Source organism: Hetaerina americana, unplaced genomic scaffold (genome assembly GCF_022747635.1).
Source record: "Hetaerina americana unplaced genomic scaffold, ioHetAmer1.1.p SCAF_5, whole genome shotgun sequence".
NCBI classification, from domain to species: domain Eukaryota; kingdom Metazoa; phylum Arthropoda; class Insecta; order Odonata; family Calopterygidae; genus Hetaerina; species Hetaerina americana.
Window position 1 is genome coordinate 72770395 of NW_027287095.1, and position 16142 is coordinate 72786536.

At 40.2% G+C, this 16142-nt stretch overlaps 1 protein-coding gene across 4 annotated transcripts in view; it reads right to left on the minus strand.

Moving 5' to 3' along the window:
* The window catches only part of Nt5b (5' nucleotidase B), a 203909-nt gene that overhangs the window by 146901 nt on the left and 40866 nt on the right, over positions 1-16142 (minus strand). The window contains exon 1 of one of the 4 annotated variants that reach the window (XM_071592908.1): positions 14257-14823. The exons of 2 other annotated variants lie outside the window; for them this stretch is intronic. In XM_071592908.1, coding sequence (XP_071449009.1) covers positions 14257-14597 — 341 coding nt within the window. In that variant the 5' untranslated portion in view covers positions 14598-14823. Of the gene's footprint in view, positions 1-14256; positions 14824-16142 lie in introns of those variants that run through there. One more of the 4 variants, XM_071592909.1, reaches the window with a different exon arrangement.

The window sequence follows — 16142 nt, forward strand, 5'->3', positions numbered from 1 at the left end:
TAGAAGTCAAGCGAGATTTCCGTAAAGGGAAGGCAAAATTTCTACATCAAATATTCTTTAAAAGAAAGGTTTGAATGAAATCTTAACACGAATCACTCCGATAATATCACTTGCGAACTTTATGGACTTCCAAGAAAAATGTCACCTAAAATCTCGCGGTCCCTTCTCACATTTCTCGCTCCCATCGGTTTTGGAGGAATTGTTAGGCCTATACGAGTAGGTGGCACCTGAGATGGATCAACGAGGTGATATTCCTTCCGTTTGCTTGGAGTGGGCGGGACCGAGGACAATCGCGCGAATCCGTCGTTTTAGTCTATGCAGGCTCAATAAGGGAAAAATTCGCTGAGAATCAATAAGGATCAACGACATACGACATCGTCCAAATGAAAAGAAATATCATAAAGGGCTCCGTCATAATGAAAAAAGAGAGGGGATACTAGCTACACTCATCCATCATCCTACCGTCATTTACGCCTATCCCATTTGGTATTTCTTCCTTCAAACCCTCTCAACTCACCCAATTACAGGCACAACAAAACCTCTGAACAACTCGTGTGACGAGGTATGAGTATTTCGCCCATTTATGTTAGTTTCCTTCAGGAAACCCGCAGCTTTCACTCTAGATCTCCTATCAAACACCTTTGTCAATACCTTATGGCCAATCGACATTGATGACTACTTTAATCCATCGAACAAAATTATTCAGTCCGTTAATTAGTTCCCGGTGCGAAAATTAAAATTTACAATACATCCCATTATCAATATAAATATAAATGCATTAACCAATATTTTATACGCCCAAAATAAAAGTAACCACCACATAATTCAGAAAGAGCAGAAAGCAGTGATTCTATAACACCAACGCCCAATACAGTTAAACACTACTTGAGTACCTAATCAAAATGCCGCCCTTAGGAGCCTACATGTAGAAAAATGCTACATAGGATAAACAAATGCTAGTCGAACGGTGGCCTAGAGCTATGAAAATGAAAGATGTAATTAGTGACACGTGTAATCGCTAGAATATCTCTGAGTCTACAGCCCGATCAAGTTTCGCGTCTCGAGTTAATATCAATCGGAATCCAATATACCAAGATTCTCTCATCTCGTCGCAATTTTCCGATGGTGATGACAAGAATTTTAATCACAGTTCACATTCATCCAAAAAGAAATGAAGCATTAGATTCGAAAAATTTACCTAGCAAGACTTTCGTTTTCACTATATTCTTAAGATTGTTGAGTTTCATCCCACTGCGACCGACGTCAACGATGCGGGTTAGAACCAGGGAGCTTGGAGAAATCAATGGAATCTACATGAGCTCAACCACTCTCCGCAAAGCCGTCTCAAGGTCGCGTTAAAGGGAGTGTGAGGGCCCCAGCATTTGAAATGATGAAGGGATAGAAATCTGAAATAAGGACATCAGTTTTAATATTTTAGTGTTTCCCACTGCTTCGTTAGCAGTAATATTTACCAGTGGGAGTGACATAAAGCTGATGGAATGATCAATAATGCATTCACCACAAACAATCTTGAGGCTTGTGAAGCATTCCTGTGAGACGCCAAAATGTATTTGTTGCTAAATTATGCACAAAGTTTCTTTTTTGGTTTAATAGTCAAGCAAAGACTTATGCGCAACTAAACTTTCACATGCACGAGGATATAGTAGATCCATGATAATGCTAAGGTATTCCTTCCCCATACCCGTACATGTACGCAACATTGCCACCTAAGAGTTTGTACTGACACACCTCTAGACCAAGAACTATGCAGCCCTAAAAAAAATTAATAGAACTGCTCGCATAAATACATCTGACAAATGATTATGATATACTCCCGGAAACGTAATCAAAAGTATTTAGCCCTGTAAAAAGAAGGAATAATCATTGTTAGATCGAGATAATTCCAATGGAGGGACACAAGGAGGTCAAATGTTTCTGTTCCCTTCAGTAAATATGGAAAGTAATACTAAATTTAAAAATATGTGGAATCGAAAAGCACATAGTATTTGAAGCCTTAAAAAAATTCGAAAGCGAAAGCAGACGAAAATGAATTTTTCGAAATTTTCGCGAATGCTAAGTGTTTACGCCACGTCTGAAAGACTTTGACGGTCCTAAGTAGTGAGATTTCCCCAACGAGCCACGGGCGAAACTATTTGGAATAAAAATTGAGAATTCTTTCCTTGGCTTCCTTTGCTTTCACCACGCATATCAATTGCCTGACGACGACTGACCATAAAAAAGCATTTCGACATTAAAATGGTTTCCTGATCAATTAAAAATTTGAAGTTACAACTGAATCGATCACAGAAATCGCTAGTTTGCGGGCACAGCATGTAAAATGAATGAGAATAGTTACAATTAAAACGAAAATGAGGGAAAATACAGATTTACACAAGCCTATTCATCATATTCCAATATAATGTTAATGGAGAAATAATATCAAAATATGAACTGACTTGATTATAACTTTTTGGTCCTTAAAACGCCAAATATTTTTTTCATTTTAGTCATACTGACCACTGAATAAACTAAACACAATGTGATCTTCTACTTCGTGGGACATGAAGTACAATCTGACTTGTCTCAAATCCTTAGGATTGGGAAAAATACGTACAATAAAATGAAAACTGTCTGAGTCAGCCATTACAATTAGTATTTAGTTGAAAGAAATAAGACATCCAGCCTTGAGTCTAAAAAAAGGAATCCGCAACATAAATTTGAAATTAATATAATTATAACGCGAATTAGAAATATTCTTCCAATTGGTAAATGGAGGGTCAAAATGTATCAATTTAAATCAAAAAGTATTCAAATACCGATGAGGTCTACACTCTCTAGTCACGGGTGATAAATTCAGCCATTGTATGATGGCAGTATCGATACTTGAATCGAGTATCGCGAACAGATATTTTTTTAATTTACAGGTTCGCAACAGTAAGTGACGCAATGCATCCACGTCTTCGAAATTACTGAGATAAAATATACAAATTCATAATTACCAAAAAAATTTATTAATATTTCTACTCATATAGTCGTACTTATCAATTTCGTCGACAAAAAGCATATTGAACGAATAAAAAAATGCATAATAAACGTAACAATTTTCGTACAAGACAGCAATAAGTAACAAATAATTTCAATACAAAAACATAAGAGACAATAAATTCAGACGGAATCCAGGGCCATGTGGAATAGACAAGAATAATAAAAGGAGGTTAGAGCGTCAAAAATATGGGGTACAGGAATGAATACAATGCATAATTTGATAAATCACGGCATTAATAGGAAGATAGAGAATTGGTACATTTTTTCCATTGGTCATGAGAATATTTGTGCGCTAGAGGAAAAGAAGGCAGTAAGGGGTGACCAAGGAAGTCGGTGGCTGCCTATACATGAATTAACTCCGCTACAGCGCGAGTATTCGATACAAGACTAAATACTCCCATAAAGCAGAGTAGATGCTCGCCTAAATAGACATAACAGGAAGGCAAAGAGCACTGAAATATCACCTCATGCTACTCGTGAAAGCTAACCATTTTAGTGGTTCACAATCCACAGAAAAAGCATTCCTGTCACTTCAGACGCTACGTACTTAAAGGGGATCCATTAAATCAACACCCCATATAAATGTAAGGGGGAGTTGGAACCACATCTTTCTCAAGCCGAAGTTCATGAATTCACTTTGTTCCGACCCGCTTCCCCTCCATTAAAAGCGCGGCGCGACGGAGGACAAAGACCGATTTAATGTGGCGGCGTTAGGACGCTGGATTTCACCCATTTCTCTGTCTCCTCCGTCTTCACCCTCGGAGAATTTCCACGTGGATTGCTTGCGACCTCGATTTCAAATGACCATCCTTCACCGCCCTGGCTGAAAAGGCCGCTGTGCGAGACAAGGAGATGAGTCGACTGACAATAAGATGCGCGATGTTCTTTCGATGTCCTTGACTAGAACGTGCATCGCAATGAGACTTGAAGAGGCAATCACTTCACATAGGAATCGATCTTACTGATGCCGTACTTAAGTTACGTATGAGGTTTTTTCACCCCCCCCCTCTCCTTCTGCAAGTACCCGTATAAAAATGAACTTCCCCCTCTGACGCAATTATATGCGAAATAATTCAAGTCAATTTGACAAATTTTTCTAAAAAAATAAAAAAACCACATTTAGGCTATTCACACCATCGAAGAAAGAAAATCTCTCAGTAGGTTGATCAATGCTTAAGTATTGTCAAAGTTACAGTTCCATATGTATTTTCGTAATGTCTTAGGTGGTAATCAAGGATAGGTAATTAAATATTTTCTTGAAAAAATGGCCGAAAAAAGGAATACTTAAGATTTCCTGTGCATCGTAAGGAAACATAATTAAAAGGCACAACGTCTCTCTCCCGCAAATTACGAACAGCCCCGTAGCAGTTCATTGGGGATATCGACCTTAAATTGCATCGAGTTTAATATCGACCACAACCGGATCGATACTTAGATGGAGTGACAACAAGTTTACCCTCCATCCAAGCGAATTGTATGTATTCTTTCAATCAAATATTTCGAAATTAACTAGTAAACAGGGTAAACAACACGCAATTTATTTAGAGTTTAATTCCAGCACTGAATAAATAATTAATTGTTCATAAATTATTCTTATTCACGAAGATCGTTTCCATCATTCCAACCCGTGGAAGATGGTTTTCAACCTGTAGATACGATTCACCTTACCAGTTGTTTCGACTTGGCGTATTCGATTCGATAAAATAATATCTTTAACTGGACCAATCCGTGTGGCAATGGGAGGATAAAAACCATAATTTTTATGTTAGAATACGATTTCAAACATGGATCCTCGATGTGAATGACACCGAAGCAATGTGGAGATGGACTTTCGAGCGTGCCACCCGCATCGATATCGGCCGCTGAGAGGTGAGGGATACAGACAATTAGTGCTGAAATGCTGTGAAGCTCGGTGCAAGGAATAGGGTGCCGTCAATTTGCTTGGACAATTCTATTGATCTTATCTTTCGGGAGGCTGAATTTGAATCGCAAGGCCATAAGAATGCTATTATGCACGTATGCAGGTGAAGAAAAGGATCGTTAGACCGGAGTCGACGGTGGTGGAGGGAGTTTTCGAATTCTGAATCGGGGGGGAATGAAAGAGCCGGAGATGGAAGGGGGCGAGCGTGGGAGGGAAGGAAGTGATCATGGGATAGTGGGTGTCCCTTAACGGAGTGGGAGGGGGGAGTAGAGCAGGGGTCATCGGAAAGGGGGGGGCGTGATTCCACACCGGAAGGGTGTGTGCTCGCTAAGGCCGCGAGCGACCACCTGTCCGCGAGGAGTCGCGCCACGTGTGCGTAGGCAGGCATTAAGATGGGGTCGCCTCCCCATCTTGGAAGTGCCAAGGAGAAAGAAAGGGAGAGTCAGGAGGGAGAGGAGATGTTGATTGTTGAGCTGCAGAGAACTGATTAATATGGCCCATCAGGTGATTCAAGGATTAGTCTAGGAAATCGTGGATTCATCGGCAAATGAAAAACTTATTCATATTTGAAAATTCTGCAACTCATTTAATTCAAATGATTGATTAAAAAAACTATACAATCGGGTGACGTCATTCCAAAATATTTTGTATTAATTATAGCATCAAGAATTGAAAGTGGCTTCCCACCCTGGGGGCGCGGGTTCAAATCCCGGCAGTGTTGAATATTTTTCAGAGGTATCTCGATCCCTACTTGAGGTGCTTTGTGGAGGGCATTTTGAGTGAGGACGCCGTCCGTCGGATGGGACGTTAAGCTGCGGACCTCTTGGCGCCTTTCGTAAAGAGTAGGCTAATGCCGACGCCGGGTTTCTCGCCACCCTTCATCCTTTCCTGTCAATTCCCTATGGCGCAAATTACCTCAGTAGTCAGTCGCCTCCCCTAAAAATTACTACTACTAAGAATTGAAAGCAATCTAACAAATTCAAAGAACTGCGGGAGATGCCGCGACGGTAACTTTAACGGAGTCATCCGCTGATGTGCATTAAAATGCATCAATTGCAAAGTGTAAAAATCATTCGTCTTCGAGCCCAGGCGAATGAGTTTTATAATTTGAAATAGATGCATTTAGGAAGCGCTACGTCATTGATCGACATTAATTACACTTTTACAGATACATTACATTAGTCGGCCACTAAAAGATTGTAAGGGAAACGCAATCACTATTTTTCCTTGAGAAACATCGTTTGCTGCTTCCAAACTCCGAAAACTTGGAAACCGAATAAAGGGGAAACCTAAGACCGTTTACTTAGAAAATGACTGGAGGTGGATTTCACCTGATGACTCCATTCCGCGGAGAGTCGAATTAATCGCTCCCTTAAATGCAATCTGAGATCGCGAGATTTTGTTCATGCCCGGATAATTATCTGATAACCGCGTTTCATGCAGGCGAAAGTGGTGAATACCAAATCCTTGATAGACGAAGCGAATGCAATCGGGAACAATGAACAATGCTTCAATTTATTAAGATATCAGAGAAGGCTAATTTCTGAGAAACTGGAGACTTATATATTGTACTTATGAGGGGATAGCGAGGAAACACGTCAGCACATGAAACCAGGATGGATCAATAAGCAATAACCGAATAAGCAAATTAATATTTGAATCATGTTGACAGCGATTTCAACGCTTATGAACTGTTTTTTTATCAAGGAATTTAGAACTTTCCCGCGGAGACTACTTAAGACTGAATTCCAATAATGCGTGGATTATTAGTAGATTAATGAATCATGAAGTAATGGATTCCAGACCTTCTCCAACCTTTACCTTTGATACAATCAAATTATTAATCCATAATAGAGATCAAATGGTTAATAAAAAACATTTCTGTATGTACAGGTAAAAAACATGAAAAATATTGCAGACAAACAGTCACTAGTATGAGTAGACGTTAGCAACACAATTTATTATTCCGTAAAGAATAATCTATTAAAGGCTAGACTACTTTACAAGATTAAGAATACAAGGATGAGCTACAGAGAAACTCCATACTCCAATATTTACTAATATAATAGAAAATCGATTAAAATGTTCGCCGTTTGATATTATATGAATGACATACTTAATGCATAATCTTCCCCATACAAAATTATTTGATGGTTTCATCCCTTCAGTGCAGTTTGGCTTTACTTAATTACCACAAAAGTTCATTTTTCTTATGTCATTTTTCTGATGAATCATTCCACTAAAGAAAGTTTTTCATCCATTTTTTACAAAAAACTAATCTCAACTTTTTATGGAATTCACGAGCCATCATTACAAAAATTACGTTGAATTTCGACAATAATGTGGATACAAACGCAAATGATGTAAATAACGCAATATGACGCACTTTATTCCAGAAAAATATCGGAAAATTATGAAAAAACATGTCGCAGATGAATTTTAAGGGGAACTAAGACAGAATCTGAGCTTATTACCCCGATTAGTTGAATTCCAATCGCCTATTTTGCCATTTTCCGCACATGGACGCCAAAGATCGCCTAGTGCTTGGCGTATTTCTCGGGAGCCGCAATCTAACGATTTCAAATCTAACAAATTTAAAGAAAATCTCCTATGGCCGTAATTTCTTCTTCCAAAAAGCATCACAGCAAATTATAGTTTTCATTTTGGATGAGTGGTGCTAAGTTAGTTTATTAATCAAACTAATAGAGAGATTGTGGTTGGTCACAGTCTTCGAGTTTCTTCTCCCAAAAACCATCACAGAAAATCATTGCTTTCCCTTAGGACGAGTGGTGAAAATTTAGTTTATCAGTTAAACTAATAAACTAAAGTAGCACCACTCATCCAGAAGGAAAACTATGATCTGCTGTGATGGTTTTTGGGAGAAGAAATTCCAAGACAGTGAGCAACCACAACCTCTCAATCAGAATACCCTTCTGTAGGTTTGCGGGAATAATACTGCCTCGCCAGTGAGCAACTAAGGACACACACTCAACTCAAAATGGGATTCTTGACAGGGTTGAAGGGACTCCGCTAAGGATGCCTGGATTATGACCACATACACACTATCGGTGACTGATTATGGGAATTAATTCCGCGCCAAAGACAAACACCGAGCAGACACATTCACAAACGCTCACTCACACATTAAAAGAGGGCCTAAATACTGGGAGAATATTACTCAAATCGAGCAAAGTTAAGAGATGGAAAAAATGGGAAAGACGAGGGTGTGAGCCGGATACGCGTATTTCAGGATCACATAATGAGAAGCAAAAAAAAGTAAGCGATACGTGCAACCATAGACCTCTAATTTATCTCCACAGTCTCACGGCCGAGGAGAGATGGAGGGGGTGGGGAGAGAGAGAGGGAGGAATTAGCATGGAACAAGGAGTTCGGGAACATTCCAAAAATGCAATTCCTAACAATTTCGAGCATTGTCTGGTCAAGGAAGGCTTATTTGATGAGTATATCAGGTACGATTGCATGCTAGTAGCAATTGTCACTTCCACATGCGTGACAGTGTAGTTGAAATGTAGGTACATTGTAGTCGCGCATCCGCAACATGTCTTGGTTATTCAAAGAGCACAAAATGGATCAAAACCATTGAAAACCCGTCGTGAGGTAACGGATGGTGGATTGGACTCTTGCCTACCCAGAACTGAATTCGAGCAGGTATAAGTAGGGGCTTAACTCTGATGTCAAATCTTGGTCGTCGAGGGAAGGGGTTAAGGGTAGACTGGGGGATTTAGCGCTGTGTGAGTGGAGGAGGATTGTAAAATGGTACTCCAAATGGAGAATGACAATAAATCCCAGCAAAACAAAAGCTATTATTTTTAAAAGGCCATACACAAAAACCCCAAAAATTCCGTGCATAAGAATACTGGAACAACCAATAGAGTGGAGCATGGAAGCCTCCTATCTTGGTGTCACAATTGACAATTGCCTAAATTTCACCAAACACGTCAAGAACATAACCGGCAAGGCCTACGCGAGCCGAGCAGGCTTAGCGCCTATAATACGAAACAGTGCTACGCCTCCTAGTATTAAAAATTATATCTACAAGGCGGTAATTCGTCCGGTCCTAACATATGCAGCTCCAGCATGGATGGGTCTTCTAAACAAGGGCACCTATAAGAAGATGGAGATCACGGAAAGAAACATATTAAGGTCCATACATAGAATTAAACCACGGGTTAAAATTAAGGATATATATACCCAGGCGGACATGGAAGATCTGGACGAAATAATAAATAAATTATGCAAGATCTATTACGATCAACTAGAAGAGCATAGCAGCACAGCATTAACGTACACAAAAATTAAAAAGGGACCAACAAATGATAAACAAAAAAGACCATACCACATCCTAAAAAAGACTAGAACCATAACATAGGCACAATTAAAAAAAAATAACATTTATAATACTATGTGAGAAAAACGACATTAAAATATAGACATAGAGCAAAAGCCTACAAAAGGCATCCTCTGAAAAAAAGCCGCATATGCGGTAAGACACGAGATGATGCAGTGAATTTGAAGGAGAGGAAAACAAACAAACACTAGGCACATTGAGTGAAGGCTGTCATGAGCAAGTCAAAGAAGGCAGGACAAGTTGACGCCGCGCACATTGAGTGGCAATGGAATGTTGAGAGCGGGGACAGAGGGGAGAATATTGTGTGAATGAGGTAGGGGAAGGAATAGAATAACCACATTGTCGGAATGAAGGGAGGCAGGAAACAGGTATGCTTAGGTAGTTAAAGACTGATCCGTTCATAAGTGTCTTGTGAAATCCATTTCTTCGATATCTTGGACGTTAACTTGACGCGGAGTTTAACGTCAGGTCCAACTGTATTGGTGATTCGGACTATTCCTTTATGAACGTGAGCATGCTAACCCTCTGGACACCAGCCGATTGCGTGCCACTCCATAACGATTTATACGAGATATCGGAGTGCAAAGAGTGGAGTGTAAAGAATGGCGGTTAGAATTAAAAGTTATAAAATGTACAGCTCTGAAGTTTTGAAATAAAAGAAAAGATAAGCAAGGCGTAAATTACAAAATGTATGGGATGGAATTAAATATTTCAGAACCGGTCACATGACTGAGAGTTACACTGACATCATATCATTCATGGGGAACAAGCATAAGAAGACAATGCGGGTCAGCCTTTAAGAATTTAATTTGGGTGATAGTAGAAAAATGTAACTAAGAAGTAAGAGAGAGGTGTTACTCCAGTTAAATTCCGCCTCATTTGGAATACGCGGAATGACATTAAGTGCTCTTTCTACCTTCGCAAGATTCTAAATCATACCAAAATCGAACCCAAAGGCCGAAAAAATTAAATTAACTATGATACTAGAATTTCATGGGACGTGGTACTCCATGGGTAGAGGTTTGGATTGTTGACCGGAGGGACCTGGTTCGATCCCCGAGCACGGCTCTGGGCAGTCTCAGCTGTGTGATTTTTTCGGGTCCCAGATATTCCTGGAAACCATTGGCGGCGGAATATTACTCGCCGTTAGGCTTAGTATTGGGTGAACTCTAACATCACCTATCAAACCGGCCGACTCCGGGTTGATAATTGTTTTACCAGAATTTCATGAAATCGTCAAACGCAACAATTAGTGCATGATGTATATGGCCCAAATGTGCACGAGAGCTTTTGTGTATGAAATAACATGTATTCAAGTATAAGTTCATACTAATATTTTCCGCATGCATGGCTGATGCCTTAACAACCCCCGCCACATGCCCATACGGCGGCTTGCATTATGTTGATGTAATTTTAGTTCTATTTATTTATCATTTCTTTTCTTTTTTCGTTGCAATTAGGCGATTTTCCTGGTGGCAACGGTCAAGTTTGATCAAAGATAACTCTTACAACGAAAATTACATACATACACGCACTATAAAAACAGATAAGAGACAAAATATTCTTACATACAATGACACTTCCATATCACATACAAACAAACTTCCACATCACATACAAAATGCCGTCCACATCACATACAAACAATATTTTAACAACTACAATGAAGTTTATTACCCAGTGGCTGCTTTACATTTATACTTAAAACTTCTAAAATTGGATGGAAATGGCTCAAACAAACCTCCAGGCAGCTGGTTCCAATCAATAATAGTTCTATTTAAAAAAGTCAAAGTTAACGGTCAACAAGACTTACGCCAACCGGAAGTATATCATCACAAATGTATGGGCGAGACAAAAGTAATTGAAGAATAGAGGAATGCTTTTTGAACCTGGGGTATGTTTACTTTACAGTGTCATCCCCTCACGCCAGGAAGTTTACTTAAAATGTCCATCGATTGTCTATTCATATTAGAGTTGTCACGTGGCGCAGTTAGTATAATGGCTGCAGAGCCACATTATTATCAAAATGGATTAAAATAACAACAAAGCCCAGCGGTGCGCGCGATGATTTCTTTTCCGACAGACTGTTCTCATTCATAAACTTCCGGATTCCATCACATTACAGATTTTTCGAAGAGGGACACCAAACAGCCCGTGACCGGACGCTGGTCACACCAGAAGCTCTGGCCTCTACTCTTTGAAATCTTTCGATCCTTGAAACCGTTGCGAGGCCTTGGTCAAACGTAAACATAACCTTGGAATAATCCTCGGATATACAGATAAAGAAAATCGAACGAAATATCAGTAGCAGTGCCTGCTGGTCACCTTCTTCTGTAAGAAGAAAATAATTCTGCTCTAGAAAATGTCACCAAGCGGCGATAAACTCTTTTTGTTGTGGTTTACACTTGTATAGAAACCGTTTGAGCCTCGAATCGCTTTTATAATACGAAAGCGCGAAAATCCCCACAAAGAATGTATTGGTTTTTTCGGATGCTTAAAAATCGATTATTCTTTAAAAAAAAGAACTCTCCTTTGAGTGAAGAATATCTCCAGAGACATCCTAAAATCAATACGAATTTTTAGGTCTCAAATTCTAGGTCGTTTTTCGATTACCTAAATTGTGTCCCGGGAATTCCGAAAATTCTAAACCAAAACCATAAGTGAAGACTTAATTAAAAGCATTCCTCATTGACCTAAATCATTTACAGCTTTTAAATACCAGAATTACTCCGATATTTATTTTCATTTTCTACTTAATTACTTATCCTACTCCTCCCGTGGTGCAAAATGAGAAATTAGAACTATGTGCCCCTACACAAATTCACACATGGTTGGCCATTTTGTAGACGTAACAACAACTGTGGCAAGGGAGGATTGAAATTATCCACTCGATGTTAACACATTTAAGTCAAGTGTAGCATTTTATATTTGGAACATCGGCAATACGGAGAACAAAAATTCCCATAATTTTAGCATGCCACGTCATTCGTGACTGTCAGCGATTGTCAAGAAACCGCAAAAAGTCAACCGAAATGAAAACTGGCGGGACTGCTATATTCGACAGAAAATTCGATTCCGTTCTTGGTCGGTAAAGAAGAGCGCTTCAAGCAGATTGATACTCTTTAGTCATCGATTCTCAGCGACGTCTTGTTGGGTCACGTTTTCATCATCTTATCTTAATGTCGCGCCGCGCCGCTTAATGTCCGCGATGCTGGAGCCACTTTCGAAGCCGCAATTCTAAGCATAGCCGAGGGAACACCAATAGAAATATAAAAACCCCTCCACGATGGAGATAAGAATACGCGTTACGGAAATATGGAACAAAACGCAAAAACAAATAAAACGTGAACTCATTTGTAGTTCCTAAAAAATTGAGGGATTTATGCCATATACGTGGCTCGCGGAACTTCCAAAATTAGCAAAATTAAGGAAAAAGTTTAAGTCGCCCTGCGAAAGAGTTCAACTTTTTCACGAAGAGCAACAAAAAATATGGAAGATTATATGTGATATTCAGACACGCCAAAAATATCGCTAAGTTCATGATATAATATTTGATGTGTCTTCTTTTGAATTAAAACAATAGGACAATTTATTCAAAGACGTTCGTTCGTTTGAGTAAAGATTTATGATCGTACGAATCAATAAATTTTATTAGCATACAGTTTGATGATTTTAATATAATACTGTTTGCACGGGGATCGAGATGGTGCGGAGGCTAACGCACTGGATTCCCACTCAGAGGGCGCGGGTTCAAATCCCGGCGGTGTTGAATATTTTTCAGAGGTATCTCGATCCCTACTTGAGGTGCTTAGTGGGCACTTTGAGGGAGTATGCCCTCCGTCGGATTGGACATTAAGCTACGGATCCCTTGAAGCCTTACGTCAAGAGCCGACGCCGGGTTTCTCTCCACTCTTCATCCTTTCCTGTCCATCCCTAATGGCGCAAATGACCTCAGCTGTCGGTCGCCTCCCCTAAATACTACTACTATACTGTATACACATATGCATTGTCTTCCTGCCCCACCGAAAGAAATTAATAACCTCAATCCACAGGGAACAGAAGATTTTGTTGAGCAAACATTTCCGAAGGAATCCACATGTAACGAATGTTTAAAAAAAAATAAAAATCTTAAATCGAAAAAATCACAAACAGATTTTTTCCATATGTAATAAGAGTATTCTTGTTAATGGGAAAGTTAATATTAATTTTTTATCCGTTCATCAATTTTTTCTTCTGCTACATAATTATGCTACGGCATTTAGGAATGAATAATTGGATGTCTCGAATATCATCATAATTGCGAACATTTTACTGCGTGGAAGTCGTACATTTTGATTTTTTTACACTTCTAAATTCTCGCAACTGTTTGTAGATCATAATAGAACATTTCCAAATTCATTGGACTAGAATGCTGGCAATAAAATAGAATTCTTCCACTTAGAATATTTAGTACACGATCCAGGTTTCGATGCATAACGCCATCATTAGGTGAAATGCACGGAAGATTTGACACAGTATTTACAAAGAGAGTGACACGCTATTGGAGAAATGGAACGTCGATAAATGGAATTATTTTTGCTATAAGAAATGATGAATGATTTGTGACTGACAGGATTTGGCTCACTGCTCCCGGAAGGGAAAAGTTTGAGACATTTTAAATATTACACTAAAACACAACTAAAAATCGAACCTAAGTTTTTACCGACGGAGACACTATTCACTCCGATATCCTGAGCACCAATATCATCTATTCATCTCAAACCAATGGCCACGTTTTCCACGTGACGTCACGATACCCGCTGAACGCGTTTCGAAACAGCTGAGCGACTACCACAGTCCCGAAAACCCGCGAAAACTAACGTGTTTCTGACTCCCTTCCTATCGGCCACGCCCAAGCTGCTAGGTGCGTATGTGCATGTACCTGTGACTCAATTCGCGGTCGTCGATCCAGCCTTCCAACGAGCTGAGACCCTCTGAGAAGATGTCCAGGTCGTTCTCCGATCTGTCGTTCCGGGTCAACCCGTAAGGTGAGATGGGCGCCATCGGCGGAGACGGTACGGGGTGGTAGATGCGAAGGTCTGGCAGCGGAGGCCTCACCACATGATGGGGCCTCCTTGGGACCCCAGCGGCGACAGCCGCAGCCCTTCCGGGAGAAGTTGCCAGGAGGGTGGCGGCGGTACCGATGACGACAGTCTTGTCCTCCCGGCCACCACCGGGGGGAACACCCGCGACCGAAGACTTGTCTCCCCCGTGAACTGGCATCGTGCCTCGAGCGAGAGAGGGGAAACTTTTCTTTTTTTTCCTACTCGATACGATCTCGAGTGTATCCTTGGAAGACTACGCTACGTCTCCACACTTTTTATCTCTCCCGCACGGCAGCGGCTCTCGCGCAAAGCACGACTGCTGGTTCAAAAAACTTAACAGCAGCCTGAGGTCTCAACAGTGACCGCGATCCAAGTAACACTGCGTGTTTTTCCTTCACAGAGAGGCAAACTCAACGACCGACGCACGTACTACTGGCTGTCGACTGAAAAGAGCTCTTGGGGCGAGGAGGTACAAACACACGGCGCCGGGGTTGAGGAGGAGAGAAAGAGAGAGAGAGAGAGGGAGGAGAGAGTGGAGTGGGCGGGAGTAGGGAGAAGTGATGAAGAAACGGAAGGGGGGTATGGGGTCAGCGAGGTTTCGGTGGGAAGGGGAGGTGGGGACACTGGAGGAGGGGTGGAGGGAACTCTGAGCGAGGTTCACATGCACACTGCTCCCGCGTTAGAAATGCCTACGGGATTGAACATGCCTAAGCATCAATATTATAATCGACGGCGAAAACAAATATAAAACCACCGTAAAACGCAGCCGTCAACGAATTGGCCCGGGTATTGACAACACCCGAACGGATATGATTACTACAAATGCTCAAATGACCTATTGAATCCTGAAGTGACTTCGCTTACTATTTGACATTAACCGCGAAGCGACGAACATTTAAAATTTGAGTTCACAGTTTGTTTGGCAACTGGTGGAGTCTTGAGAAATTTCACTACTCACGATTTTGCTAGATAATACATTAAATTAATGTATTGGCACAAGTCATAATGAATACTCATTCTCATATGGCTCTAGAAAAATTTATAATTTTTTTAACATCATTTTCGGCTATTCAAATTATTGATATAATTCGGAAAATTATATAAAAATATCAATGCCTTCCTCAATTTATCATGTTGTCTTGAATATAACAAAATAATCCTCTAAAATCGTTTGTAAATCAAAGAATTACACGTTAGTCTATACGAAAAAGATATTTAAAACTCAGCGACGATATTTTATTACTTTTGACATTTTGGAGGACAACGGAATTTGTGATGTAAGTTTATTCATTCATTAAAAATCCAGGGAAATGGTTGTCAAAATATTGGGAGAGATATATCGAAAAGGATTAGTCCGGGAGGCTATACAAACATTACTTCAGTAACAAATAAGCTTGAGAAATTTCTCGAGAGATGTTACTGAGGAGCCCCGAAATATATGTCCATGCAATCCGAAACGATATCTGTAGAGCGAATGCATTATGTCAAGGGCAATACACGTAAAGTTATTCCTAAATTAGACAAGAGGACGTAGAACAACACCATGAGGTTTAAGTAACATTAATTCGTAGTTAGACGTGAACTGGCCCAAAGCCGGACGAATAGGCGTTCTAACCCAACTTTCCACGAAAACAAACCCGGAAAAACAAATATCTCCGGCGAGGTTACTGGTGTGATAACGACGTGGTTGATGCCCTCATCGATTGCTTCAAAATGTCACAGG